The following is a 27,084-nucleotide window of genomic DNA, read 5'->3' on the forward strand; positions in this document are numbered from 1 at the left end:
CAATAGCATTTAGAGTTATATACCGCTTCACAGTGCTTTTACAGCCTTCTCTAAGCAGTTTGCAGAGTCAAGCCTCTTGCCCCCAACAATCTGGGTCCTCATTTTACCCACCTCGGAAGGAAGGAAGGCTGAGTCAACCTTGAGCCTGGTGAGATTCGAACTGCCGAACTGCTGACAGCTGGTGATCAGAAGAAGTAACCTGCAGTACTGCACTCTAACCACTGCGCCACCGCGACAAAATAACATCAGTATCAAAAGTGAAATATACTATATGTTTAAACTGGCAAGGCCTGTTTTATACACAGAAAGGGCCCGTAGGGTACGTTGAATTGTGGAAACCGGAGGTTCTGGCCAGTTCTGCAGAACCGGTAGTGTAAGTTTTGAGTAGTTTGGAGAAGCGGTAAATACCATCTCTGACTGGCCACGCCCCCTTCTATTCTCTGCCTCCCAAGTCCCAGCTGATCGGGAGAAAATGGGGATTTTGCACTAAACTTCCCCTGAAGTGGGGAGGGAATGGAGATTTTACAGCATCCTTCCTCTGCCACGCCCACCAAGCCATGCCACGTCCACCAAGCCACGCTCACAGAACCAGTAGTAAAAAAAAAATGAATCCCACCACTGGTGCAAACATTGCAGCCTAAGTTCCTTCAAGAGCAAGGGAAGAAAATCTGCTACGATGTTGGAAATTTCGCTTGAAATAACGACAGAAATCATTATGGTTTCCCTTGAAATAACAACTGAAATCTTTATGATCTCACTTGAAATCATGTCTCAAATCGTAGGCACATAACCCGAACCTGTAAATCTTTGAAAGTGGCCCAAAGAGAAGCTTTCCATTATTGTCACTAGCCTTTAATTCTATGGAAGATACACAGAGAGTAAGCATCCTAGCTGGGTCTAATTAATATAATCCCATGAATACTAAATTGACAGGAACCCCACAAACAATATTTTTTTTCGTGGACCCCAGACACCTTTCGCCCCTAAGTGGGGGAAGGATGGCACCCCCCCAGGCCCTACTCAAATGCTAAGCAGTCTGGATAAAGCTGAACACATTGGATTTAAATGCAGCCAACGTTGCTAAGTACAGATTACTCTAGGAGAAAGCTTGAAGGAGAGATCTAGCATCTAAAGAGCATTTTGTGCTACTTGATGTAATAGAACCGTCATAGTTCCCCTCTCGTGAAAACCTGGAAGAGAGAGAGAGAAAGAGAGAGCGTAGCAATAGATCAGAAGGACAAAGTGAAGAATTCAAGTAGATCTGCAGACAGAGCTGTAATCAATGTGCTCTCAAAACTTCTCCGTTGCCGTGAGCATCTTGGTGTGAAGAGGAGTCATATTTAGTGTTTTCATCCTGATAAGGTGGCGACTTAATCTGTGCTTTCTTGCACCGAGTCCATGGGTCGGTCCAAGGTGCAGAGGGCTTGGGGGGGAGGGCATTTCCACCCCGCTACAAGCCCTTGGGTTGGTCAGTCATCCAGGTGTTGTTCCTCCCACGTGGAGGTTGGGATGGCACTGTAAGGGTCCATGATGACTTTGGCACAGCGGATAATCATGACGATGAGGAAGAGGCAGAGGAAGACAAAGCACGCCAAGGTCAGTCCTTTATCCACATCGACAAAGGCAGGTTCAGGACTTGGTCCTTCCATTGTTTGTGTCTCTCCACATCAGGGTTAATTCCTGCTGCTACCATGATTTTTTTACCTGCAGGAAGTGACAGTATTGAATAAACAACCCACGCCCCATCTTTAGCATCCTTTTTCTTTTTAGCATGCAAGTTTAAGGGGTTGTGCCCTGATATATATTATCTCTCCCAGTATTAATCGCAACAGCAATAGCACTTAGACTTATATGCCCCTTCACAGTGCTCTACATCCTTCCTCTCTTCCTTCCCACTTAGCAATAGCACTTAGGTTTATATACCGTTTTACAGTGCTTTACAGCATCCCTTCCTCCTTCCTTCCCACTTAGCAATAGCACTTAGACTTACATACCGCTTCACAGTGCTTTACATCTTCCCTCCCTCCCTTCCTTCCTTCCCACTTAGCGCACTTAGACTTACATACCGCTTCACAGTGCTTTACATCTTCCTTCCCTCCCTCCCTCCCTCCCTCCCTTCCTTCCTTCCTTCCTTCTCACTTAGCAATAGCACTTAGACTTATATACCTCTTCCCAGTGTTTTACATCTTCCCTCCCTCCCTCCCTCCCTTCCTTCCTTCCTTCCTTCCTTCCTTCCCACTTAGTAATAGCACTTAGACTTATATACCTCTTCCCAGTGCTTTACAGCCCTCTCTAAGCAGTTTACAGAGTCAGCATATTGCCCCCCAAAATCTGGGTCCTCATTTTACTGATCTCAGAAGGATGGAAGGCTGAATCAACCATGAGCTAGTCAGGATTGAACTGCTGGCAGTGAGCAGAATTAGCCTGCAATACTGCATTCTAACCACTGAGCCACCCATGGCTCTTTTAACATTGGAGACTCCAAGTTACTTCATTAAAATTCATCAGATTGGTGGGTACCAATGGCAGGTCTTTTTTTAGTGGTGACTTCATATATCTGGAATTATTTCTTTCTAGATGAAATTAAAATCATTCCTGTCTCAGTCAACCTTTTAAAAATGTTTTTAGTGGCCCAGTTCCTATATTCTGCTTTTAAAATATGTTTCACCTACGGTTTTCCCCCCAAAAGAGGATATGAAATAGTAATAAATATATGCCAAAATGTTTTTGGAATTGGATAGATATAATTGGTCAAAATGACTTGTGCAGTTCATTGTTCTGTTTTTTTAACAGACGTTAAATTGCCATCTTGCAACAATTGGATAATTAATGTGTTGCTTTATAGCTCTTTTATTGAGAGCGGATTCTGGAATCCTCACCAGAAGAAAACGGTTCAGCATGTACTGTATTTATTAGAAGCATTTATCTTCTATCTTTTCATGATCAAAATAGCACTAAGTCAAATTGCGATAAAATAAGAAAAACAATACACCATAATGAAATCATTGGGGGTAGAAAAAATGCAATATAGCAATAGCACTTAGACTTATATACCACTTCATAGGGATTTACAGCATTCTCTAAGCAGTTTGCAGAGTCAGCCTCTTGCCCCCAACAATCGGGGTCCTCATTTTACCCACCTCGGAAGGATGGAAGGCTGAGTCAACCTTGAGTCGGTCAGGATTGAACTGCTGGTATTTGGCAGAATTATCCTGTAATACTGCATAGTAACCACTGTTCCACCAGGGTCCTTCTTTCATCTTCCTTTCTTCATCTTCCTTCCTTCCTTCCTTCCTTCCTTCCTTCCTTCCTTCCTTCCTTCCTTCCCACTTAGCAATAGCACTTAGGCTTATATACTGCTTCATAGTGTTTACAGCGTTCTCAAAGCGGTTTACAATGTCAACCTCTTGCCCCCAACAATCTGGGTCCTCATTTTATCAACCTCAGAAGGATTGAAGGCTGAGTCAACCTTGAGCCATTCAAAATTAAACTGCTGTTAGTCGGCAGAATTATCCTGCAATACTGCCTTGTAACCACTGTGTCACCAGGGGCCCTTCCTTCCTCCCTCCCTCCCTTCCTCCCTTCCTTCCTTCCTTCCTTCCATCCTTCCTTCCTTCTTCCCACTTAGCAATAGCACTTAGACTTATATACCGCTTCATAATGCTTTGCAGCATTCTCTAAGTGTTTTAAAGTCAGCATATTGCCCCCAACAATCTGGGGGCCTGGAAGCCAGGCAGGCAACTTTACTTTACTTTACTTTTATTTAATTCATTTAATTTATAAACCGCACCCTCTCCCAGAAGGGACTTGGGGCGGTGTACAGTCATATTAAAAACACAATAAATATACATAAATATAAATATAGATATAGATGTAGATGTAAATGTAAATGGAGGAGGTAACATCTAAAGAGAAGATTGCATAGCAAAAGAAAGGACAGCTGTAGACTCCAGGATCCCTCTGTCGCTAAGTGAATGCAAGAACCTTCTACCCCATTCATGCGATTTGAATCAGAAATTCTCTTCTCCTTTGAAAGAAATTTCAAAAGCACATTTCCTTTCATGTAATTTTGAAGAGTACAGATAGATCAAAAGGGCAAGAACATCTTCCTGGAGGGGATGAGTTTGTTTTTTAAAATATCAGGTCACTGCTGTCGAATTAATTATTTTCTCAGACCATCCCTGGGCTTCTGATTATGCTCACACAGAGAGATGGCTCTGCAGAGAATCCCAGTTCGATTCCGGCGTATCTATGGTTAACAGGGCTGTGGGAAAAAATCCCAAGCCAAAAATCTTAGAAGTTTCCTGGAAATCAGTATGGTTTAAAGCAGAATTAGCTGGTCTGAAAAAGTAGACCATTGTAAGTCAGGTTGGAGGGATCCTTAACGCTCCATGAGCTGGGTTGTTTTCTTGCAGATGTTTTATTATCCAAACTAGGTAACATCATCTGTGCTACATTCAATAGCTACATACATACATACATACATACATACATACATACATACATACATACATACATACATACGGCTCTGTGTGTGTGTGTCTGTATTTGTGTGTGCCAGCATAATTATGGAATGCCTGGGCTGCTGAAAAATTTCAATCAAACTTGCTACACCGATGACTTTCTCTCTGGAAACAAATACTGTGGGGGTGAGACACCCCTAACACCCCTCGTGTGTGTGTGTGTGTGTGTGTGTGTGTGTGTGTGTGTGTGTGTGTTCCAGCATAACTCTGGAACGCCTGGGCTGCTAAAATGAAAAGGAATGAATTATATCTATACTGTCAAATCACAGTACTTTTGACAGTGATGGTGTGCAATTTTGGATTCTAGTGTGTGTGTGTTTCAGCATTACTTCGACTTGACACTATAGATATAATTCATTCCTTTTCCTGTCTAATAGAGAATTAGCATAAATAAATACCCGGGTTATCAGCTATTCTGGTTAATAAAACATCTGCAAGAACAACCCAGCTCAAAGAGCACCAAGGACCTCTCATTTCAATCTTGAGCTACAAATATTTCCCTGATAAGTCAGCTTCCATGGTTGTTAATATTTAAAAGATGCTAACAATATACATAATAATATACAAAACAACTATCATTGGAAACATTCTAGCTTTGAGGTAGCATCTACAAAGAATATTAGAAATAACAACTATTGAAGCAGGGCTTAAATTCCATGCAGCAGTCACAATCCAAAATATAAAAGGTTGAGAATCCCCCCCCCCCCCGTAGCTTAATAATATGAAAAGGCATCTTGATTACATTGCAAGTATAGTTGAGGAAAACAAATTTGGAAAGGCTGTTATGGATCGAGTCAAATCTTAAAGAACCTGTTGTGATCAGAGCTTTTCTTACGAGATTTACCCTGGATTTGGGTTTTCTTGCTCAGTTCCTGGAGGAGGGCAGCTTCACCAAGATTCAGGAAAACCGATTCTTAGGAATAGGCGTAGCATCCCTGTTAGGCTGGATGTTGCTTTCCTTTCCTTTCCTTTTAAATGAGTGTTCCTGCAATGACACCATGTTATGTCAAATCTTTTGCAAAGATAACTGAATGAAATGGAATGGAATGGAATAGAATGGACACACAAGGAGTTTGTCTTTGGTGCATGTGCTCTCAGTGTACATAAAAAGACAAGATACATTCATCATAAGAATCATAAGGTGCAACACTTAATGATAGTCAGAGGGTATAAATAAGCAATACCAGGAAACAATAAATATAAGTCGTAAGGATACAAGCAACAATGTTATACAGTCATACAGTCATAAGTGGGAGGAGATGAGTGATAGGAACGATGAGAAGATTAATAGTAATGCAGACTTACTAAATAGTTTGACAGTGTTGAGGGAATTATTTGTTAAGCAGAGTGATGGCATTTGAGAAAAAGCTGTCCTTGTGTCTAGTTGTTCTGGTGTGCAGTGCCCTATACTGTCATTTTGAGGGTAGAAGTTGAAACAATTTATGTCCATGATGTGAGGGGTCTGTAAACATTTTCACAGTCCTCTTTTTGACTCATGCAGTATACAGGTCCTCAATGGAAGGCAGGCTGGTAGTAGGTTCACACACACAGATGCCAAGCACCGGCGTTGTTAACCACAGTTTGTTAAAAAAAACAAATCTAATGGATTGCTTTTCCCAGATCCTGCTATGCCACATTTCCCATGGCAAAGAAATGGAGGTTTGGATTCAGATTTTTAAGAACCCATCCTGCTGCATTTCCAACAGTGCTCACCCTCTCCAAAGCGGAGAGACTATTTCCCTCTTCATTGCAGGGCAATTTCTTTGTGGCATTGTGCATTTCCACATCCCATCCAAGTTTTAATGTCTCCCGAGTTTTATAAGAGTTGCTTAATTACCAACCACCCTTTCAATTTTAGACCCGTGAAGCAGCTTCTAATTTCCGTTTCAGATCCATTAAACCATCCCGACTGCTATTTAATCATCTTGCAGTAGCTGTGAATACCCAACTTTGATTTAAAAAAAACAACAACCACCGCATCTCTTGTTTCTCTGATTATGAAGTGATAGAAAAAGCAGCCAAATGACTTCAAATACCCAGAGAACGATATATGCGGGAATTACAATTAAAAACGAATTGCCCTTTTTTTCAGAAAAGAAATGGGCTTCTTTATTAAGCGGTAGGGAATCCTTTTCGTTTGGCTGCAACTCCTTTTGTATATTGTTTTTTTCTTTTTGTATAGTTCTCCGAGTCCGTTCCTTTGGTTAATTATGTAATTTGGAAAGCCACATCAATTTTTATATACCTCATTTAATTCATGGCAGTTCTCTTACTGCAAGATATCAAAGCTTCCCCGAATGGAGGTTTTCGGGTTGTTTTTTTATTTTTAAAAAACTGGAATAAAAAGAGTATTTATAGAACAGTTTCCAAGTGGACTTTTACAAATCAAGACCTGCAAAAGATGAGCCTTTGTGGAAATATGTAATAAGATTTGATGACGGGGGACAAAATTATCAAATCTGGAGGATATTTTTTTTGGTCCAAAAATCTATTAATTGTATCCTCTTGTTTTTCTCCTTTCCTTTCTATCTAACAAACATGAGTTTTTGAACATAACTTTTTCTTGATGCATTTTTGTTTTTAAAACATGCACTGCAAAGTTGGCATATAATCGCTCTCTCGTCTATCGTCTCCTCTCTCTGTGTGGTAAAGTGCAAAATGCATTCCATCCAATTGGAATTACCTCTGTGGCATAGGATGCAGGATTACACGGCGTCTTTCCAAAGCATCTTTCCTACTCCACATAAAATTAACCCCTTAGATATTTGTACTTCAGGCCACACTGAGAATGTGTACAGAAAAGTTGAAGTTGCACCTATCAAACTGATCAACTGATATAGCTGACCGAACGATTTGATATCTGATATTATGAAGATTTATTTATTTTATTTATCAAATATAAGACAGCCCATCTCTCTCACAGAAGAATTCTGCATTGGGCCAAGCTCTACAGGAATGGAGAAATTGCTTCAGAGGTTTATACCATAGCTCCCTCCAGTCCCCTCATCTCCTCTCTCCTTCCCTCCCTTTTTCCTTTTTCTCCTCTCCTTTCTCCTTTCCACTTCTCCTTTCCTCCCCTTTCCCTTCCCTTCTCCTTTCCTCTGTCCCTCCCTTTCCCCTTACTTTCCCTTTCCCACTTATCTCCATCCCTTGCAAATTCTTTTTTGCAACTAACATGCTGCATCATGTTGAGGTTGACAGTTAATGAGATTAAACCTAGCTAATGTCTGTTCATTAGGTTTAAATTAATGGAGTGAATGCTTTTAAAACAAGCTTGAAGTCGTACGGTTCCATCTTAATGTTTACAACTGAGTCGGTACTTCTCAATGGGGTCAGAAATAAATCTTGGACTCCAGATTTGAAATGTGGACATTTTTGACAGTTCTGTGGCTAAGCATTCTCAAAACTCATCTTAAAAATTCTCCTTTGGCCAGAGCTGGTACATGGGGTTGTCCCTCTGTGGCCTATCGAAATGATTCATTTCATTTATACATTCTTGACCACATATCACGGTCAACCGAATGCTTGAATTTCAATAACCCTGGAGATAATTCATAATATATTTCCCACTCTCTACGATTTTAAAAACCATTCAAGCATCAAGCTGGGCAGCCCAAAACTTAAATCCAGAGCACAACCCCCATCACCAAGAAAAAGTCCCTTGTTTTGAGTACTGTTGAAGCTTTGGCTAGTTTATATTACTACGAAAAAGCTCAAAGTTGTGATTTGATGTTAATGACAGACACAAAAGGGGATCACGTGAGCCCAGTGTCAGGGTTCTGACTGATGCCCTAATTAAATCATGAGCCTCAAGCCAAGCTTCAAAAGAAATCCAGTTGTTTATTAGGAGCTTCATGTCAACACAGACCAAGTGAAGCCAACTGTGACCTCACTTAATTTGCGCCTGGGCTCTGACCCCGTTTCCCCCTCGCAGTCACATTCCCCAACGAAGCTGTTTCGCGGGTTGTAGAAGTCACTCCCTCTGGTCACTGTGGGTCACCCCGGAGATGACCTTGACGTTGCCAGCGGGAATGTGCTTTGTTTTGACTGAAGTGCAAGTTCCTCATGGTTCGATTCCCCATCCTCCTGCCTATGGCAACTTGAGAACAGGACAGGAATGCTTCACAAGTTGACACCTGGGGACACTACCACCCAAGGGTGGGATTCAGCCAGTTCGCACCAATTTGGGCGAACCAGATGTTAATTTTGCATCTGGTTCACTGAACCAGTTGTTGCAAGGACCAGGTTTCCCCACCCACCCTGCCCCTCCCCTCCCAGGAGTCTCCATGTGGCCTTTTCATCACGCCAGGTAAGTGCAGGGCCTTCGTGGAAGCTCCGGAAGGGCAAAAAATGGGCCTCCCGAAAGTCCAGAAATGGACCCTCTGGAGCCTGGGAGGGGGGGGGGCAAAAAACGGCCTACAGGAAGTACTGGAAGTCCGACAATAGGCCTGTTTCCAGCCTCAGGAGGCCGTTTTTGTTCTCCTGGAGGCTTGAGAAAATCCTCCAGAGCCTGGGGAGGGAGATAACCCACCCCCCATGGTGCAGGAGGTCGACTAGGCCAGTGTTTTTCAACCTTGGCAACTTGAAGATGTCCGGACTTCAACTCCCAGAATTCCCCAGCCAGCATTCGCTGGCTGGGGAATTCTGGGAGTTGAAGTCCGGACATCTTCAAGTTGCCAAGGTTGAAAAACACTGGACTAGGCCACGCCCTCCACGGCCACACCCACCCAGCAACCGGGGAGAGAACCGGTTGCTGACATTTTTCACCGTCATAAATAGGAGTCCATTGCCAAGCATCCGAGTTTTGATCACCTGACTATGGGAATGCTGCAACGGTCATAAGTGTGAAAAACAGCGATGAGACATTTTTTCCCCCCAGTGCTGTTTTAACTTCGAACAATGAACTGTTGTTAATTTGAGGACGGCCTGGGAGTTCATTGGCAGCATCCAGGTTTAATGGAGTGGAAACCCAGGTGGGAAACTCTAGCTGACAACTGAGGTTTCTGCTCCAAAACAATTTCTGGGGAACCGGCCAACGTCCTGAGCCATTCTAAGACAGAAAGCCATTTTGAATGAATGGCTGGAAACTCCCCTGGAACTTTTCCCGAAGTGATAAATCAGGTTGATGGCCTTTATGATGCTTTTAATGTCAACTGGTGGTTAAAAGAACAAGCCCTGATTTCCCTTCCCAACAAGTGCAGTGGGAAGGGTGCCATCCGTAGCCTGAATTAAAGTTTCATTCAGAAGTTCCTGCATGAGAATTTGAATGCATATAATACAGAGGAAAGGATGCGGTGGCTCAGTGGCTAAGATGCTGAGCTTGTCGATCGGAAAGGTCGGCAGTTCGAATCCCTAGCGCCGCATAACAGAGTGAGCTCCCGTCACTTGTCCCAGCTTCTGCCAACCTAGCAGTTCGAAAGCACGTAAAAAACGCAAGTAGAAAAATAGGGACCACCTTTGGTGGGAAGGGAACAGTGTTCCGTGCTCCTTCAGCATTTAGTCATCCTAGCCACAGGACCACGGAGACGTCTTCGGACAGCGCTGGCTCTTCGGCTTTGAAATGGAGGTGAGCACTGTCAGGAACGACTAGCACATATGTGCAAGGGGAATCTTTACCTTTAATACATAGGGCAAAATATGGGTAGTGGGAGTGAAATTCTGACCACTCATATGTGATTTTTTTTACTTGCGTCATTGAGGGATTTGGGACAGAGCTCAAATTTCCAAGAAATCTATCAAGGTCGAGCAGCCTCCAATATTTCTAGATTGCCTGAATTCTTGCCTCTACTAGGACAGTTCCCAAAGGTACGACAGTGGTTGTGTTAGACAGATGTTAGAAAAGTTGAGTGTCAGAACTGGAGAGATATACAGTGGTACCTCAGTACTCAACATTATGTTGTGGCCAGCCAGCAGCCAGCGAAGCTGGTAGCAGATTCGGACAGTGAGGAGGTTGGGGAGGAACATGGGCCAGTCCTGGAGTCTGGGGAAGGCTCGGATGAGGGCTCTGTGTCGGAGGCAGAGAGGGAGTAAGAGTGGTATGCCAGTTATCAGCTGCCTTCAGAGTCATCAGTGAGGCAGAAGAACAGCTGGAGCCTGTTCCCAGTGTGCGCATGTGCAGAGTTGCCAGACAAAGGGAACAGCTAAGGAACAAGGGTCAACTTGGGAGTAAGGCACAGGTAGACGATGAATGGCCCCTCCCAGAGGAAATAAAAGAGGAGCGAAAGGGGAGTGGAGTTTGCAGGAGACAATTAGTTCGCTTAATTGGTTGTGACTCTCCGAGACTCCTTGCCAAGTTCTGCAGATATCAACCTAGCAGCTCTCCAAGCCAGATAAGGTCTGTGACTGTAAATCCTCCCTTGAAAGACTTTGCTGGGTGTGAATGAGCAGAATTCACAGCAAATTAATAAAAGGGTTTTTTGTAAGGACAAAGAGTTTGCTTCATGCTCTTGGGAAACATTGACTGGATTCCAGAAAGTATGGGGAGTACCAAAAATGATGACTACCAAACATTCCCCCCCCCCATAAAGAATAATGTAGTGTCAAAAGGCAGCCGACACCAACAAGTTCTAGATTGTGCGTTGAGTACCAAAACAAACGATGTGTACAGAGACAAAATTGTTTTGTCAACAAAATGTGTTGAGTACCACATTTGATGCATTTCAAAGTGGCTGAGTATCAAAGTACCACTGTAGTAGCTAGATATTCCTTATTGGAAAAAAAACAGGCTGGCAGACATAAAATATCCAATTGATTTGCAATTGCTGTGAATCCAACAGCAGGGAGTCACAGGTCAACCTTTTTCATCTTCATATCCTGAAATAGAATAAATGCCTTGCACATAGATTAAGGTCCTGCCCAAGTTATCATCTGGCAACAGTGAGAAAAGGAGGCATGATATTTTGGTCAGATTTTTCTGCTGATACAGTCCTATAATGTTTCTCCTTCTTTATGCAGTCCAGAAAGCTTACTGAGGCTTATATTAAAGCCATGTTTTTATGCTGGCTGGGGAATTTGGGAACTGAAGTCTACACATCTTAAAATTGCCAGTATTAGCATGTCTGTTACAGCAGTTACAGCATGGTGATCTATACTAGAGAATGGTAAAGTGGGCATAGGCTGTGGCATTTATTAGGAAGCCATGGCTTGGCATTTACACTATAAAGAGCAATAGCAGAGTATCTTTTGAACTTGAACATAAAAGAGAAACAGATGAGTTTGGAATGACTGAAAGGAAAATGGAAACAAAGTCAAAGCGTTGGACACCAATGAATAGAACTGTTTAGGCTGACCGTACCTGGGCTGCAAATCTCCCCATGAGCACTAGATGTGAGAAAAGAGCTACAAAACTGCCCTATTTTTTTGCTGACATCTGTGGTCAAGGGGAGTTTTTCTATGAAGAGCTATTTGTAGGGTTGAAATGAAGGGGTCTTTGGTGGTCTCTGAGCTTGGTTGTTTTCTTGCAGATGTTTCATTACCCAGCTAGGTAACTTCATCAGTGCTAGAAGGAATGGGGTTTGATCTCATTTTATAAAGTGAAGGTAAAAGTTTCCCCTCGCACATATGTGCTAGTCGCTCCCGACTCTAGGGGGCGGTGCTCATCTCCGTTTCAAAGCTGAAAAGCCAGCGCTGTCCAAAGATGTCTCCATGGTCATGTGGCCGGCATGACTCAATGCCAAAGGTGCACAGAACGCTGTTACTTTCCCACCAAAGGTGGTTCCTATTTTTCTACTTGCATTTTTACATGCTTTCGAACTGCTAGGTTGGCAGAAGCTGGGGCAAGTAACGGGAGCTCATTACATTACACGGCCCTAGGGATTCGAACCGCCTAACTGTCGACCTTCTGATCCACAAGCTCAGTGTCTTACCCACTGAGCCACCGTGTCCCTCTATTTTATAAAGTAGACACAGTATGTAAGTATACCTTTTATATCCTAGTGGAAACAACAGTTCTGGCAATCAGTTCTGGTTGCCAGATTTTATTTATACAAATACATATCTACACATATACATACGTATATCTATTAATATACTGTACGTATACTTCATATTTCTGAACTGCCCATCTCCCTCAAAAAGGTTAGCTATGGGACTAACTTCAAGGTTCTCCTTTCGACAGATGGACCTTTAAATCTTGGGACCGGAACATCTGATGAAAATTACCAAAAAGGAAATCTATAATCTATCCTGTCTAATCATCAAAACGCTAAATCTTTTAATTTTTTTTTCGCTTCGTTTTACACAACACAGAGATGAATTAAGATGTTCAAGTAAAAAGAACTTCATTGAGATTTACATATTTGGGGAGATAGCAACTTTATTTTTTAATTAGTACCTTGGTACCGGTGAACTGTTTCTAGGAATAAGCTCTGCAGACTGGCTGAGCCAAGGTTAATGAGTTTTTAATGCCAAAACGCCTCTGGTAATCCAGCCAGCCACTCTATCAGCCTGAGTAGTTTCTAACATGCTGCTTTTCTCAAGGAGAAATGTGATGCCCCTTTCTTTAAAAAAGCCAAATTTACCGGGCACTGTGGCATCCAAATAAGCTTGCAAGAGTGTTTGCAAGCTAGGCTAAAAAGTTGGTTTCCTTTGCATTTTGCTGTACATGTGAATACTTCTATTAAATATGATGTTAAACAAGTTGAAAGGGCAAGGGGGAGAATTTTGAGGTCCAACAGGGTAGGTGATGCTATGGGAAAGGAAATGCTAGGCATAAGTTATGAACATAGAAAGTCTCATAAAAGTGTGTATGTTGGTTCTGAGTTACTATCATTATCTGATAATCCAGCATTGCCTGGATATTTATTCATAGGGGGGAAATATCAGGACCAAACGTGATTTCTAATGTTGGATTTTCCCCCTTACCAGAGGGAGCCCCCTTGTGGAGTGCTGTGAAGCCATTACCATGGCAACTCCACTACGCTGTACAGTAGAATCCATTTTAAGGCACTACAGGCTGCATCTTAACAGAACACATACCCCGAGGAATGTTAGGGAAGTGGTGGGATTCAAAATATTTTATTACCGGTTTTGTGGTCATGGCTTGGTGGGTGTGGTGTGGCTTGGTGGGCATGGCAGGGGAAAGATACTGCAAAATCTCCATTCCCACTCCACTCCAGGGGAAAGATACTCTAAAATCTCCATTCCCTCCCCACTCCAGAGGAAGGATACTACAAAATCTCCATTCCCTCACAATCAGCTGGGAGTCGGGAGGCAAAGAATAGATGGGAGTGGGGCCAGTCAGAGGTGGTATTTACCGGTTCTCCGAACTACTCAAAGTTTCTGCTACCGGTTCTCCAGAACTGGTCAGAACCTGCTGAATACCACCTCTGGTGTTAGGAGTGTCTTATCCCCACAGCATTTTTCTTCAGAGAGTAAGTCATCTGTGTACCAAGTTTGGTTAAAATTGCTCAAGGTATTCCAGAATTATGCTGCAACATCCACACACAGCCATTTTTATATATATAGAAGATTATTACTAGGCCAAACCTTTTTCCTGATTCAAAGGAACGTTGCTATTTATGGGACACATGTTACTGTTCTGTAGGGGATGAAGAAAATTTGGCATGTGGGTAAGGAGATTTATTATGCCAACATCTGAAAAGATGCAATGCGTTTTTTGGTACGGATAATTTGCACGCGGTTTCATATTTTTACAGTTTTACAACTTGTACCGGTAGTTCCACTATTTATCAACCTGATTGCAGTCTTTATAATTTTACACATCCACAACCTGCACATGGGTTCTGTTTGTGAATACTAACATCTGCAGCATTTGTTTCCGTTCCCTTCTTCAAAACACCCTGTTTTTCTTAGATGGATGTCTAAATAATTCCTTCCAATATCCTCTTCCTTCGGTTGCATCCCAATCGTTTCATCGCTTTTATTTTTAATTCCAGTCATTTTACTGGAAACTTCATGCTCTCTTTATCCAGTTCCAAAGCAATTTTTAAAAACCTTTCCGGCAACATTTTATCTGCTGCATTAGATCTCTACTGTTCTTGTGAATATTGATTACTTTTTTTAATATTAGTACTGTGTTTGCAGGTGGGGATACTTAACACAGGATGTTTCCCATGTCCGAGTATTTATATATTTTGTTATCCCCCCTTCCTTTTTCTGTCAATCATTTGTATGAAGATTGTTGGGTTTTGGTTGGTAAAATTGAAGGAGTATGCTCCCATGGAGAAATATTGAAGGAGCATGTTCCCATGTACTTAATTTTTTTCCCTTTCCCTTGAATGCCTCCTATGGAAGTTTTTAGCAGAAAATTCCAGCCTCTTATCATCTTGGTTTAGTTGGACTATAAGGAATGCTGAGCGCCAAAGAATGGAGGCCTTTGAACTCTGGTGCTGGAGAAGACTCCTGCGAGACCCTTGGACCGCAAGCGATTCAACCGGTCAGTCCTAGAGGAGATCAACCCTGACTGCTCTTTAAAAGGCCAGATCCTGAAGATGAAACTCAAGTACTTTGGCCACCTAATGAGAAGGAAGGACTCACTGGAGAAGAGCCTCATGCTGGGAACGATTGAGGGCCAAAGAAGAACGGGACGACAAAGAATGAGGTGCCTGGATGGAGTCACTGAAGCAGTTGGTGTGGACTCCAGAGGATGTTAGAGGACAGGAAGGCCTGGAGGAACGTTGTCCATGGAGTCGCTATGGGTCGCACACGACTCTGCAACTAATAAGAACAACAATCGCCTTGGTTTGGAGTGAACAAATTAAAGAGAAAAATTAAAACTTTGAGACTGTAAGTAGATGCGATGCAATGTTTTGCAAGCTGCAAATAACTGCATTAAGTTTGAAAGGAGCAGAGAACTAAGAATTGTTCTGGCCTCATTCCCTGAGCTTCTCCATAGCCCATTCACACATCCTATATGTGCACACAGATATACACATGAAATACTTATGGATGCATGCATGCACATGTGCATTTTAAAATTAGGATGAAAAGAACTTGATTTTTTCCTGGTTTTTTTTTAAAGGGAAGAACTATTTATAAGCTCCCAAGTGCGTTTCATAAACTTGAGGGAATCAGTTTTTTTTAAAAAGGAAAGCAATTAAACTGAAACGTGACCTTTCTCTTCTCTGTCAAGGTTATTGGCACATGCAATGAAAAGCCGAGTGGGGACTGTTCTGGGTTCTGTGTGCCTTCGGGCATCTTTCCTAGGCCAATGTTTTTGTTTGTCAGAGGATATGTCAACACCATCCATCTTTCACTCCGGGCTAAAAGCTTCTGGTTAGTTTTACAAGCATATGTTTATTTGTAAGCTAGTCACACACAGAGGTGAAAACCGAGGTGTGCTTGTTTATGCAATGGCGCTTTTGGTTAATTACTTTTTGCTCCACTACAAGAGTTAAAGAATTTGGGTAAGGATTTAGACTGTACTTCGAATAAGGGCTCAAAAGGTTTGATAAAGTCTTTGTTGTCGGGCGGGGGGGGGAAGAAAAATTGAAGAGAGATCAAATCCTATCACTGATTTGATCCTTGAATTAAGGATCAAGATTGTTAGAAGTAAAAGGAAGGAATGTAGAATTGGTTTGTTTGAACAGGGTTAAAATAAGACATGTTGCTATAAAGCTCTGGTAAACCTTTATGGATTTTTTTTGCTGACATCAGGAGTGGAAAGTTGATGTTTTGCATATAGATATACGTAGATAAGGGATGGGTTTAGAGAAGAAGAGATATTTGTAACCATAGATAATAGATAGATAGATAGATAGATAGATAGATAGATAGATAGATAGATAGATAGATGATAATAGATAGATAGATAGATGATAGATAGATAGATAGATAGATAGATAGATAGATAGATAGATGATAAATAGATAGATGATAAATAGATAGAGATAGATAGACGATAGATAGATAGATAGATAGATAGATGATAGATAGATAGATAGATAGATAGATAGATAGATGATAGATAGATAGATAGATGATAGATAGATAGATGATAGATAGATGATAGATAGATAGATAGATAGATAGATAGATAGATAGATAGATAGATAGATAGATGATAGATAGATGATAGATGATAGATAGATAGATAGATGATGATGATAGATAGATAGATAGATAGATAGATAGATAGATAGATAGATAGATAGATAGATAGATAGATAGATAGATAGATAAGCAGTGTCTATCTCTGCAGCAGATTCCCTTCCGAGTATTTCTTGCCAATTGATCTGCTATGATCAGCTGCCTGGTGTTTAGAAGATACAAGTTCAAGATGTTCTCCCATTTTCTTTGGAATCATGTGCTGGGCTCTTTGACTTGTGCTCCAAATGGATTCCCAGGTTTATCCGGCTGTCAAGTCTAATTCAGTCTTTCACTTTTAATTGGGTTCCAAGGTTTGCTGTCTAGGAAGCAGCTGTCAAATTAATATATGCTGTGACCTACTCTTGGAGAAATGGACTGAATGTATTCAATTTCCTGGAAGAGGTGCAAGTTTAAGACAAAAGGCGGGCGGGGGCATATCTATCCATCCTTCCTCCTTTGCAATGGGTTAGAGTCAACTCTTGTTGGCTATTGCTATGAGCATGTAGCACTCTTCCCTTGCTTAAATGGAAGAGCATTCTGGAGCTTTTCCTAATCATTCTAATCCTATCTAGTTTAATGAAAAGAAGGACTAGGGGAGACATGATAGCAGTGTTCCAATATCTCAGGGGTTGCCACAAAGAAGAGGGAGTCAAGCTATTCTCCAAGGCACCCGAGGGTAGAACAAGAAGCAATGGATGGAAACTAATCAAGGAGAGAAGCATCTTAGAACTAAGGAGAAATTTCCTAACAGTCAGAACAATTAACCAGTGGAACAGCTTGCCTCCAGAAGTTGTGAATTCTCCACCACTGGAAGTTTTTAAGAAGATGTTGGATAACCATTTGTCTGAAGTGGTGTAGGGTCACAGAATAGCCCAAAGTGCACATATTCTAGTAGAAAGAAGTGCCCTGAAGATGGGCTCCAGTATGAATCCAAAAGCTCTGAAGACTGAACTTCTGGTCACAGTGATTGGCCCAGATTTGATATTGCAACTTATTTCTCTTTTTGACGATGTGTCCGGTTGAGCCACTGCTTCATTCCATTGAGCTGCGTTGGACTGTCTCTTTAAGACACAATTTTTGGACAAGCTGAGCCAATTACTAAAGAAGGGTTCCAAAGCTATTTGGAGGCAAGAGAAATGACTCACAAGGACGTAAATGCATCTTCTCTGATGTTATCAATTAATGGGGGAAGATTAAGTCATATATCACCTGGAAATGGGAATTGAAAATAAGCTGTAGTTATTAATAGTCTCCCACTGTGCCCTTTGAATAGCTCCTCCGATATGGAAGTTCTTGCTATGTAGGTGCAGCGTGTTGCATATTTTCACTGACTGGCAAGAGAGCTGGTAGGAAAATTGGCTGGTGATTTAAACTCAGAAGATGCTGCCCTTTATCATGCCCAATGACTTGTCTGTCTAGCTCGGTGTTTTTCAAACTTGGCGTTTTTAAGTTACATAGACGAGGGGTCTCCAACCTTTGCAACTTTTAAGACTTGTGGATGCTCAACTCCTAGGATTCCTCAGCCAGCATGCTGGCTGGGGAATTCTGGGAGGTGAAGTACAGGTGTCTTAAAAGTGCCATGGTGGAAAAACACTGCCCAGGCCAATCTAACTGGACTGGCAGCAACACTTCAGTCAATAAAGCAGTGGTGAAATTCAAATTCTTTTATTACCGGTTCTGTGGGTGTGACTTGGAGGGGGTGGCGAAATTCCCATTCCCTCCCCACTCCAGGGGAAGGTTACTGCAAAATCTCCATTCCCTCCCCACTCCAGGGGAAGGATACTGCAAAATCTCCATTCCCTCCCCACTCCAGCGGAAGGTTACTGCAAAATCTCCATTCCCTCCCCACTCCAGGGGAAGGATACTGCAAAATTCCTACAGATCAGGCCCTACAGATTTCTTTCTCCCATGGATCCTTTTTCATTAAATGAGAGTTGATTTTCTCCACCTTGTTTAATAAGATGATGTCAGCCAGGCCTTCTCTGCTAGCAGCAACCGGCAATCAGATTCTGCTGACACTGCTCTAAACTGCCAAAAGTTGCTGCTGAACAAATAAAGAATGGCTGTAAAATTTTGGCTGCATCTGGAAAAACCAGCTTAGAAACCAAATTTATCTTCCTACAGTGAGGGCACATTAATAACACTATCAGTATTTAACTTTTTGCTCTGCAAGTCCCAGATTTAAAGTGTGAGGGTGGGAAAGCACGATGCTTCTGTAATAGATAGATAGATGTATGGAGAGAGAGTGGGGAGGGAGAGGAGGGAGAGGAGAGAGAGAGAGAGAGAGATGGGTAGGTGGGTAGGTAGGTAGGTAGGTAGATAGAATGGATGGATGGATGGATGGATGGATAGGTATGTAGGTAGGTAGCTAGATAGACAGACAGACAAGGTAAGGTAAGGTAAGGGGAGAGAGAGATGGGTAGGTAGGTAAGTAGGTAGATAGAAAGAAAGAAAAGAAAGAAAGAAAGAAAAGAGAAAGAAAGAAAGAATAAAAGAAAAAGTGAAATGAAGCTAAAAATCAACTTAGTTCCTTTGCCTTCCACAACTGTGTGTTGTTTTTGGTTGTTTTTATTCACCTGAGTACACAAATATGGACAAAGCCCCTGTGGAAACTTGGTGGACTGAAACATGCATGAAGAACACATTTTTAATTTAAAATTCTGCCCTCTTCTTGGAGGAGGAGAAGGCATCGATAGCACGGGACCAAGTCATAAAGGCTTCCCTGTTTCATTTTGCAAGGTTATCTTTTTGAAAAAGTCAATATCCAATAATAAAGCTACCTCTTGATTGGAATCAATCTAAAATAGCTGTAAAGAGCAAGGAAAGCTTTGGAGTTTTCCAAAACTCTTAATTTTTTTTTTAAAAATGATTTTCTATTAAATACATTTCTTAGTGCTTAATAAACATCGTGTTGCCTGGATATTTAATTTGCTTAACAATACAAATTTACATTCTTAACCTCCATCCCTTTTTTCTAACCATTGGTAAAATAAATGCCATGTTTGATAATATTCTACATCTTCTTTCTGTTTAATTTTCAATGTCAATCTATCCATTTCTGCACCATCTACTATCTTCCTGACTCTCTCTTCAACTCGCGGTCTATCTTCATTTTTCCAGTATTCTGCGATAATAATCCTCGCTGCTGTTAAAACATGTTATATTAAGTACGTACTTTTCTTATCATTTTTTTCTGATATTTTACTTAATAAAAACAATTCAGGTTTAAAATTTACATGTTTCCCTATCATCTTTTTTAGCCACTTGTGTAACATTGCCTAATTTATTATTATTATTATTATTATTATTATTATTATTATTATTATTATTATTATTATTATTATTATTATTATTATTATTATTATTATTATTATTAGCTTTTGCGCAAGTAGGACTCTTAATTATCGGTGTAAAAAAGCAAGGATTGAGATTTGTCTCAATCCTTGCAAATAAATGGACAGAGAAGCCCTGCATTTAAAAATCTACCTTTAGTTTGAGATTATAATCTGAAGGAATTGGTCAGTGGGGTGAGTGATTAAGGTTATACTTAGCGTTCAAGGACCAAAATGGAAAAAAAAAAACATTTTTCCAGCTGGAAAAACGCAAACGTACTGTAGCAAATCTCATTTCTGCCCACACTAAAGCGTATCAGTTTTTTTGTCTTGCAGAGAACAGAAATAAATACTACAGGTTCTCTGGCAGCCAAGCTGCAGAGTAACTGTAGGTGGTGCATTAGATAACGGTCATTGAAAATGACCAGGATAGAATTACCTAGTGGTTACAAGGATTTAAGACCAAGATATCAATTGCATTAAGTTGTAAATGCCTTTTCTGGGTTTTGTCCCTTTATGCCATTTTTCCTCCTATGGATGGATGTGTCCTCCTATCATGACTATGGATGTGTCAATGAAGACTCTCAATCATCCAGGTAAAGTTGTCTGAAGGTTGAGTCATGGCAACTGGATAAATGACAGGAGATTAGATTAGATGAGTTGGAAGAGACCTTGTAGGTCATCTAGTCTAACCCCCTGCCCAAGCAGGAGACCCTACACCATTTTGGATAAATGGCAGTCCAGTCTCTTCTTGAAAGCCTCCAGTGATGAAGCTCCCACAACTTCTGAAGGCAACTTCTGTTCCATAGGTTGATTGTTCTCACTGTCAGAAATTTTCTCCTTATTTCCAGATTGAATCTCTCCTTGGTCAGTTTCGGTCCATTATTCCTGTATTTGTACTTTTCCAAAGTACTTCGAGTACTTTGGAAAATAGCTTGATCCCCCTCTTTTCTGTGGCAGCCCCTCAAATATTAGAAGCCTGCTATCATGTCTCCCATGGTCCTTCTCTTCATTAGACTAGCCATGCCCAGTTCCTGCAACCGTTCATCGTATGTTTTAGCCTCTGGTCCCCTAATCATCCTGGCTGTTCTTCTCTGCACTCTTTAGTCTCAACATCTTTTCTATACTGTGGTGACCAAAACTGGATGTAGTATTCTAGGTGTGGTCTTACTAAGGCTTTACAGAGAAGTATAAGTACCTCACTTGATCTTGATTGTATCCCTCTGTTAATGCAATTTAGGATTAAAGGTAAATGTTCCCCTCGCAGATATGTGCTAGTCGTTCCCGACTCTAGGGAGTGGTGCTCACCTCAGTTTCAAAGCCGAAGAGCCAGCGCTGTCAAAAAAAGTCTCCATGGTCATGTGGCCGGCATGATTAGACGCTGAAGGTGCACAGAACGCTGTTACCTTCCCACAAAGGTCGTTCCTATTTTTCTACTCGCATTTTTACATGCTTTTGAACTGCTAGGTTGGCAGAAGCTAGGACAAGCAACGGGAGCTCACTCCATTATGCGGCGCTAGGGATTCGAACCACTGAACTGCCATACTTCTGATCAACAAGCTCAGCATCTTAGCCACTGAGCCACTCTTAACTTAGGATCACATTGGCTTTTTTGGCTGCTGGCTCATATTTAGCTGGTTGTGCACCAAGACTCTAAGATCCCTCTCTCAGTTACTGCTATTAAGCCTGGTTTCACCCAGTCTATATACGTATGTACTTTTGTTTTTCCTGGCCTAAATGTAAGACTTTTCTTTTCTCTACATTGAATTTCATTTTGTTAGATGGGGCTTATGACCCAACCTTCAAACCACAGAAGTGGGTTGCCATTGCCTATGTCCAGGGGACAGGTGGGGATCTTTGTCTTGACAATTTAACAGCCCTAGATTCCTGGTCCTCTCCTATCCAAGTATTAATGAGGGTCAGTCTGGCTTAGCTTTTCCAGATCGGTCACAGTTGGTTAAGCGCTGCCTCTTTGCGCAGACAATTTCCATTGTCTATGAACGCTTTAAAATTGGGGTGGGTAGAATGGAGCTTATTATTTTGTTCTTGCAGTTACACTAAACTGTGTGTTTTGCATGCTGTAGGACTGGTCCTGACAAAGCCCCCCCCCCCCGACCAGTCACTTCAGACTGATTAAGGAATCCAAAGGGACCTATATAACACCCTGTCCCACTCTGATTATTCTTTATACTAGATATTTCATTTGGCTTTTTTTCTGACACTTCAGTGTTTGTTCTGAAATCTCATTTGCATGCTAATTCGTAATCCAAACTACTTTGCAAATTAGGGAGAAAAGGGAAACAAAGAACCTACCTCACTGGGATTATTATTTGCAATAGAAGAGAATGTATGTAGCTCAGGGTTAAACTGTAGAGTCCTTGGTGGGTTTTTTTTAAAACTTTCATTGTTTGCTTGTAGAGATCTCATCACCAGACTAGGAAACAATATCAGTGCTAGTGAGTATGGGGTTTGCTCCCTTTAGCTTGCCCTGTCAGTGTTGTAAAAATTATTGTTTTCTCCTTGGTATTTCCTTGATTAGGGTATTGCTTTCTGCTTGACATTTTGTCATCACTAGTGCTGATGATGTTACCTAGTTGGGTAATAAAATGTCTGCAAGCGAAGGTCTAAAGTGATTCTCAGTCATCCAGGTCCTGATTGTCCCAAAGATGCTTTTTCAAGCCATTTTTTAAAGGTGTCATGGTGGTGCAGTGATTAGAATGCAGGATTGCAGGCAAACTCTGCCGACTGCCAGGAGTTTGATCCTGACCAGTTCACAGTTGTCTCAGCCTTCCATCCTTTCCAGGTTGGTAAAATGTAGATCCAGATTGTTGGGGGCAAAATGCTGGCAGTGTAAACTGCTTAGAGATGGTTGCAAAGCACTACGAAGTGGTATATAAGTCTAAGTGCTATTGCTAGGTAAAGCACTATGAAGCAATATATAAGTGTAAGTGCTATGCTATGTAAAGCACTATGAAGTGGTATATAAGGCTAAGTGCTTTGGCTATTGCAAGCTAACTCTGCCTACCATCAGCAGTTCGATCCTGACCAGCTCAAGGTTGACTCAGCTTTCCATCCTTCCCAGGTTGGTGAAATGTAGATCCAGATTGTTGGGGGCAAAATGCTGAGAGTGTAAACTGCTTAGAGAGGGCTGCAAAGCACTATGAAGTGGTATATAAGTCTAAGGGCTATTGCTATTTGAAAAAAAACACTTTTGGATCTGCAAGCAGATCACCAAGCTCAGAGATCCCCAAGGACTCCATGATTACTATTTAAAATAAAATTCTCAACTTTCTTACCAATGATCTTTCATTAAAAAAAAAAAAACCTGCACTTTTGTCTTGCCACCTTATTAAGTTGTGCGAAGAAACTATGGGGCTCTGTTGGTAGCATTTCTTAGACTGTCCAGCAAATGCGGTTACAACTTCTTTTCTTGAAAAGAAAACAATGAGTTCTGGAGTTCTACTTCTTCATTATTTTTCCCCTCTCCTTTCCACAGACCACTGAATAAGTGAAACATTTCAGCTTGAGAGAATTAGATTAAGGAAATCCAAGCCATCTCTGGAGATCTCTGAAGGTCACAATTAGCGATCACATCTCTACTCTCTCCTTAATTCCTTTTCTTACAGGGGGATTAATAATTGATCATCATGAACGATCCCTCTGAGCAAAGCTACAGTTTTCATTTTGAAAATGGAAAGGGCATCGGGTTTGGTTATTTATTTATTAATCACACTTATGGGGCCGCCCGTCTCTCTCACACACAGTGTCTCTTTGAGCTCTTCTTTAGGGGAAACTCTTCCATCAGCTCCATTGGGGGAAGGGTTCGTTTGTAGCCCTTCATGCTTCTCCGATGCTTGATGGATGTTAGAAAAATAGACTAATGAATATAATACAATTGAAAAAGGGACACGGTGATAACTATGTTTCCTCTGTGTCTTAATAAGCAGTTGAAGGATAGCTACAACACCTCTAAGGCTACAAAGAAGCTCCAGAGGTTTATAAAATCAGCAAAAAATCCTGAATATTTAGTACCAAAACAGGAGAGACGTAAGAGGAAAGGATGTACAGTTGCCGTATCTCACACAGGGATACAAACATACTAAGTCAAAACCAAACTGCCAGATTTCAAGAAGAGATGGGATAACCATTTGTCTGAAATGCTGTAGGGTTTCCTGCCTAAGCAGGGGGTTGGACTAGAAGACCTCCAAGGTCCCTTCCAACTCTTTTCTTTTCTTTTCTTCTCTTCTCTTCATTTTATTCTTTGTTCTATTCAATTCTATTCTGTTCTGTTCTATTCTATTCATTTTCTTCTCTATTTTATTCTATTCATTTTCTTCTTTATTCTATTCTGTTCTGTTCTATTCTCTATTCTATTCTATTCTATTCTATTCTATTCTATTCTCATCCCACCCCATCCCATCCTATTCTAAACACATAGTGTTGTATATTTGGGAATATCAGCAACCACCAATCAAATTACTTAACTAATAGGTCGCAGTCATAACTTAACTAACAGGTTATAAGCTTACTGCAATTTACCGATTTATAGTCCCACTTTTAACCTCCTGGCAAACATCTTATTCTGGGGTAGTTTTTAAGGGTAATTTTTAATTTCTTAATTCGAATTTTAACTATTACTGTACAGTGTATATGTTACCTCCTCCGTCTGTATATATCTATATTTATGTATCCATATTGTTGTTTTAATTTGACTGTACACCGCCCCGAGTCCTTTCAGGGAGAGGGCGCGGTTTATAAATTAAAGTATTATTATTATTATTATTATTATTATTATTATTATTATTATTATTATTATTATTATTACCCAAAGAAGCGCTTATCCTGGCCTTCTTTGTAACTTTGCCTGTTAGTAGCATGCATGGGAAGTCTTCACCTGCAGTCAGCAGAAACTTTTCTAATTTTTTTTTCAGCCTAGAGAAAAATCTTGCCTCCATAAAAAATACCTCAGCATATATAATTATTTCCCAAGTCACCTTCAATTGATCCACGGTTGCTCTTTGGAGCAAGCACTGCTTAATCCAATAATATATCTACCCATTATTTAAAAAGACACAAAGCTGAACCACACAGCTCTAAACAAGTTTTAAAGAATTCCCTCTTTCCAAAAATAAACAGAGAGACCAGGGGAACAGGAGAGGAGGAGGAGAAATAGCACAGTCTTTTGTATACGAACCATAATTACCCCTAAAATTATGTTCTCTGAGGAGAAAATGTCATATTTCCTGCAGTTGCGACAAATACAGATCATTCATCATGTTGGGAGATCAATGGCAATCATGATTCCCCCCCCCCTCATTAAATTAGAGGTGGAACCCGGAAGTCTAAACCTTGTTAAAAAACGTAAACTTGAAAATGGTGGAGCTTGACTGAATCTAAACCTCAGAGCTTTGGCAGAATAAAGATTTCCCTCAGGGCCATCAACAAAGTTCATTACGGTTTGGCAAAACAGATTTTAAAAAAACAAAACTATTCTGTGTCTGTGAATATCCCCCCCCCCCCCCCCGTCCCCGTGCACTAAGGAACATGGCTCAATCCAAAGCAAAAAAATACTACCCAGTGAGCTATTTCTCAATCAGACTCGGTCAATTGTTCCTGTGCCAAGCCTGTATTTGATATGCAAATATCCCTCTCCTCTTTGATGCTAAAGGAACTCATCCTTTGCTCCATTGCAAACTTCAAATCGCACCCATTCATCCCTCAAACAAAACCTTGCCCAGCCACTTCTGAACATTCGCTTCTGCCTACATGTGCGTAGCCCCCCCCCAAACACACCCACAATTTGTGGAACAAGAGAGAGAGAGAGAGAGAGAGAGAGAGAGAGAGAGAGAGAGAGAGAGAGAGAGAGAGAGAGAGAGAGTCAATCCTTAAGCATCCCCCCAAGCACACACACACACACAATTTGTGGAACAAGAGAGAGAGAGAGAGAGAGAGAGAGAGAGAGAGAGAGAGAGTCAATCCTTAAGCATCCCCCCCCCAAGCACACACACACACACACAATTTGTGGAACAAGAGAGAGAGAGAGAGAGAGAGAGAGAGAGAGAGAGAGAGAGAGAGAGAGAGTCAATCCTTAAGCATCCCCCCCCCAAGCACACACACACACACACAAAATTTGTGGAACAAGGGAGAGAGTGTGTGTCCTTAAGCAGAATTCTCCTGCAAGCCAGCACCTCAAGTAGAACCCAGGAAATCTGGATTCCTCAGTCAGTCCTTACATAAAACAGGGAATTTCAGTCCCATCATCTCACTAGGGGTTCCTGCTAGTTGGACGGCCCTCCCCTCCTCCCCAAAAGTCGAAAAGTCTGTGTGAGCAGCCCAAGTCCCTGCCACACAGTTTTGCAGCGGAAAGGTTTGCCCGCCTGCCTAAAACCCGCCACGCTCAGGTGAGCGCTCCTTGGCAGGGAAGGAAGCAGCCTTCCCTCAAGGAACGATTGGAGGGGGCGAGGGGGGAGGGAGAAAGAAAAACATAAGAGTTACCAACCTATCACAACTTGTTCATTCCAGGAGTGCCAAAACAGCCACCCTCCCCTGCGATGCGTCGGCGCGAGGTACAGATCTCTTGGAGCATCCTGGCTTAGCGTTTCTGAAATACCTCCGGCTGCTTCCTAAACCTCAGGAGGACCAATGAGAGATTCCTCTCTCTCTCTCTCTCTCTCTGCTCTGAACACCAGTCTGGGGGCCTCTTGGCTTCCGCCGAGCAGCTGAGCTTCCCCCCCCCCCCCCAGTTCCTAAATCATCGCAGGGCAGTGCTTCTGCTGCAAAATTGGGATGACTTGCTGCATTGGTTTTTCACCCTGCCTGTGCTTGAGAGCTACACCTGCTTGTTCCAGCCAGGAGGCTCCCCTCCTCCTTCCCTTCTCCTCTACAGCACAATTGGAGCGTCTGCGGCACCCCGAGAATCACTGCCTTTGTCCCTGGAATCTCTTCTGTCTGCAGTCCCTTGTTTGCCCTCGATGCTGACTCTGGGGTTTGCAAAGCCAGCTACCCACCAGCAGTGGCTTGAAGAGATTCCCAGCCCTGCGAAGAGGGGTGGATGAGTCTCTTTTTCCTTTGATTTGGCACCTCTCCACCGACATGGTTCCTCAACCCACTAGAAAAACCCTTGAGCTTGGCTCAATATTGCATATTGCTTCCTCCTCCTCCTCCTCCTCCTCCTCCTCCTT

General features: G+C 41.8%; 1 protein-coding gene across 3 annotated transcripts; it reads right to left on the bottom strand.

The window, feature by feature from the left end:
- Positions 1-40: 40 nt before the first annotated feature.
- Positions 41-26,985, bottom strand: CTXND1 (cortexin domain containing 1). Of its 3 annotated transcripts, none has more exons than XM_081964755.1 (3): positions 26,403-26,985; positions 5,368-5,508; positions 41-1,704 (listed from the first exon to the last, which is right to left on the bottom strand). In XM_081964755.1, the coding sequence occupies exon 3, from the start codon at positions 1,647-1,649 to the stop codon at positions 1,470-1,472; it is 180 nt and encodes a 59-aa protein (XP_081820881.1). In that variant the 5' UTR covers positions 1,650-1,704; positions 5,368-5,508; positions 26,403-26,985; the 3' UTR covers positions 41-1,469. The 3 variants fall into 3 exon arrangements, with proteins under 3 accessions (XP_081820881.1, XP_081820882.1, XP_081820883.1); XM_081964756.1 differs by lacking the exon at positions 26,403-26,985 and adding an exon at positions 25,107-25,194; XM_081964757.1 differs by lacking the exons at positions 5,368-5,508; positions 26,403-26,985 and adding an exon at positions 5,266-5,283.
- Positions 26,986-27,084: the final 99 nt, after the last annotated feature.

The sequence above is a fragment of the Natrix helvetica genome (assembly GCF_964273705.1).
Source record: "Natrix helvetica genome assembly, chromosome: 12".
Taxonomy (NCBI): Eukaryota; Metazoa; Chordata; class Lepidosauria; order Squamata; family Natricidae; genus Natrix; species Natrix helvetica.

Excerpts from the sequence above, each read along its gene's own strand:
- CTXND1 (XM_081964755.1), bottom strand. The coding sequence starts at position 1,649 with ATGGAAGGACCAAGTCCTGAACCTGCCTTTGTCGATGTGGATAAAGGA.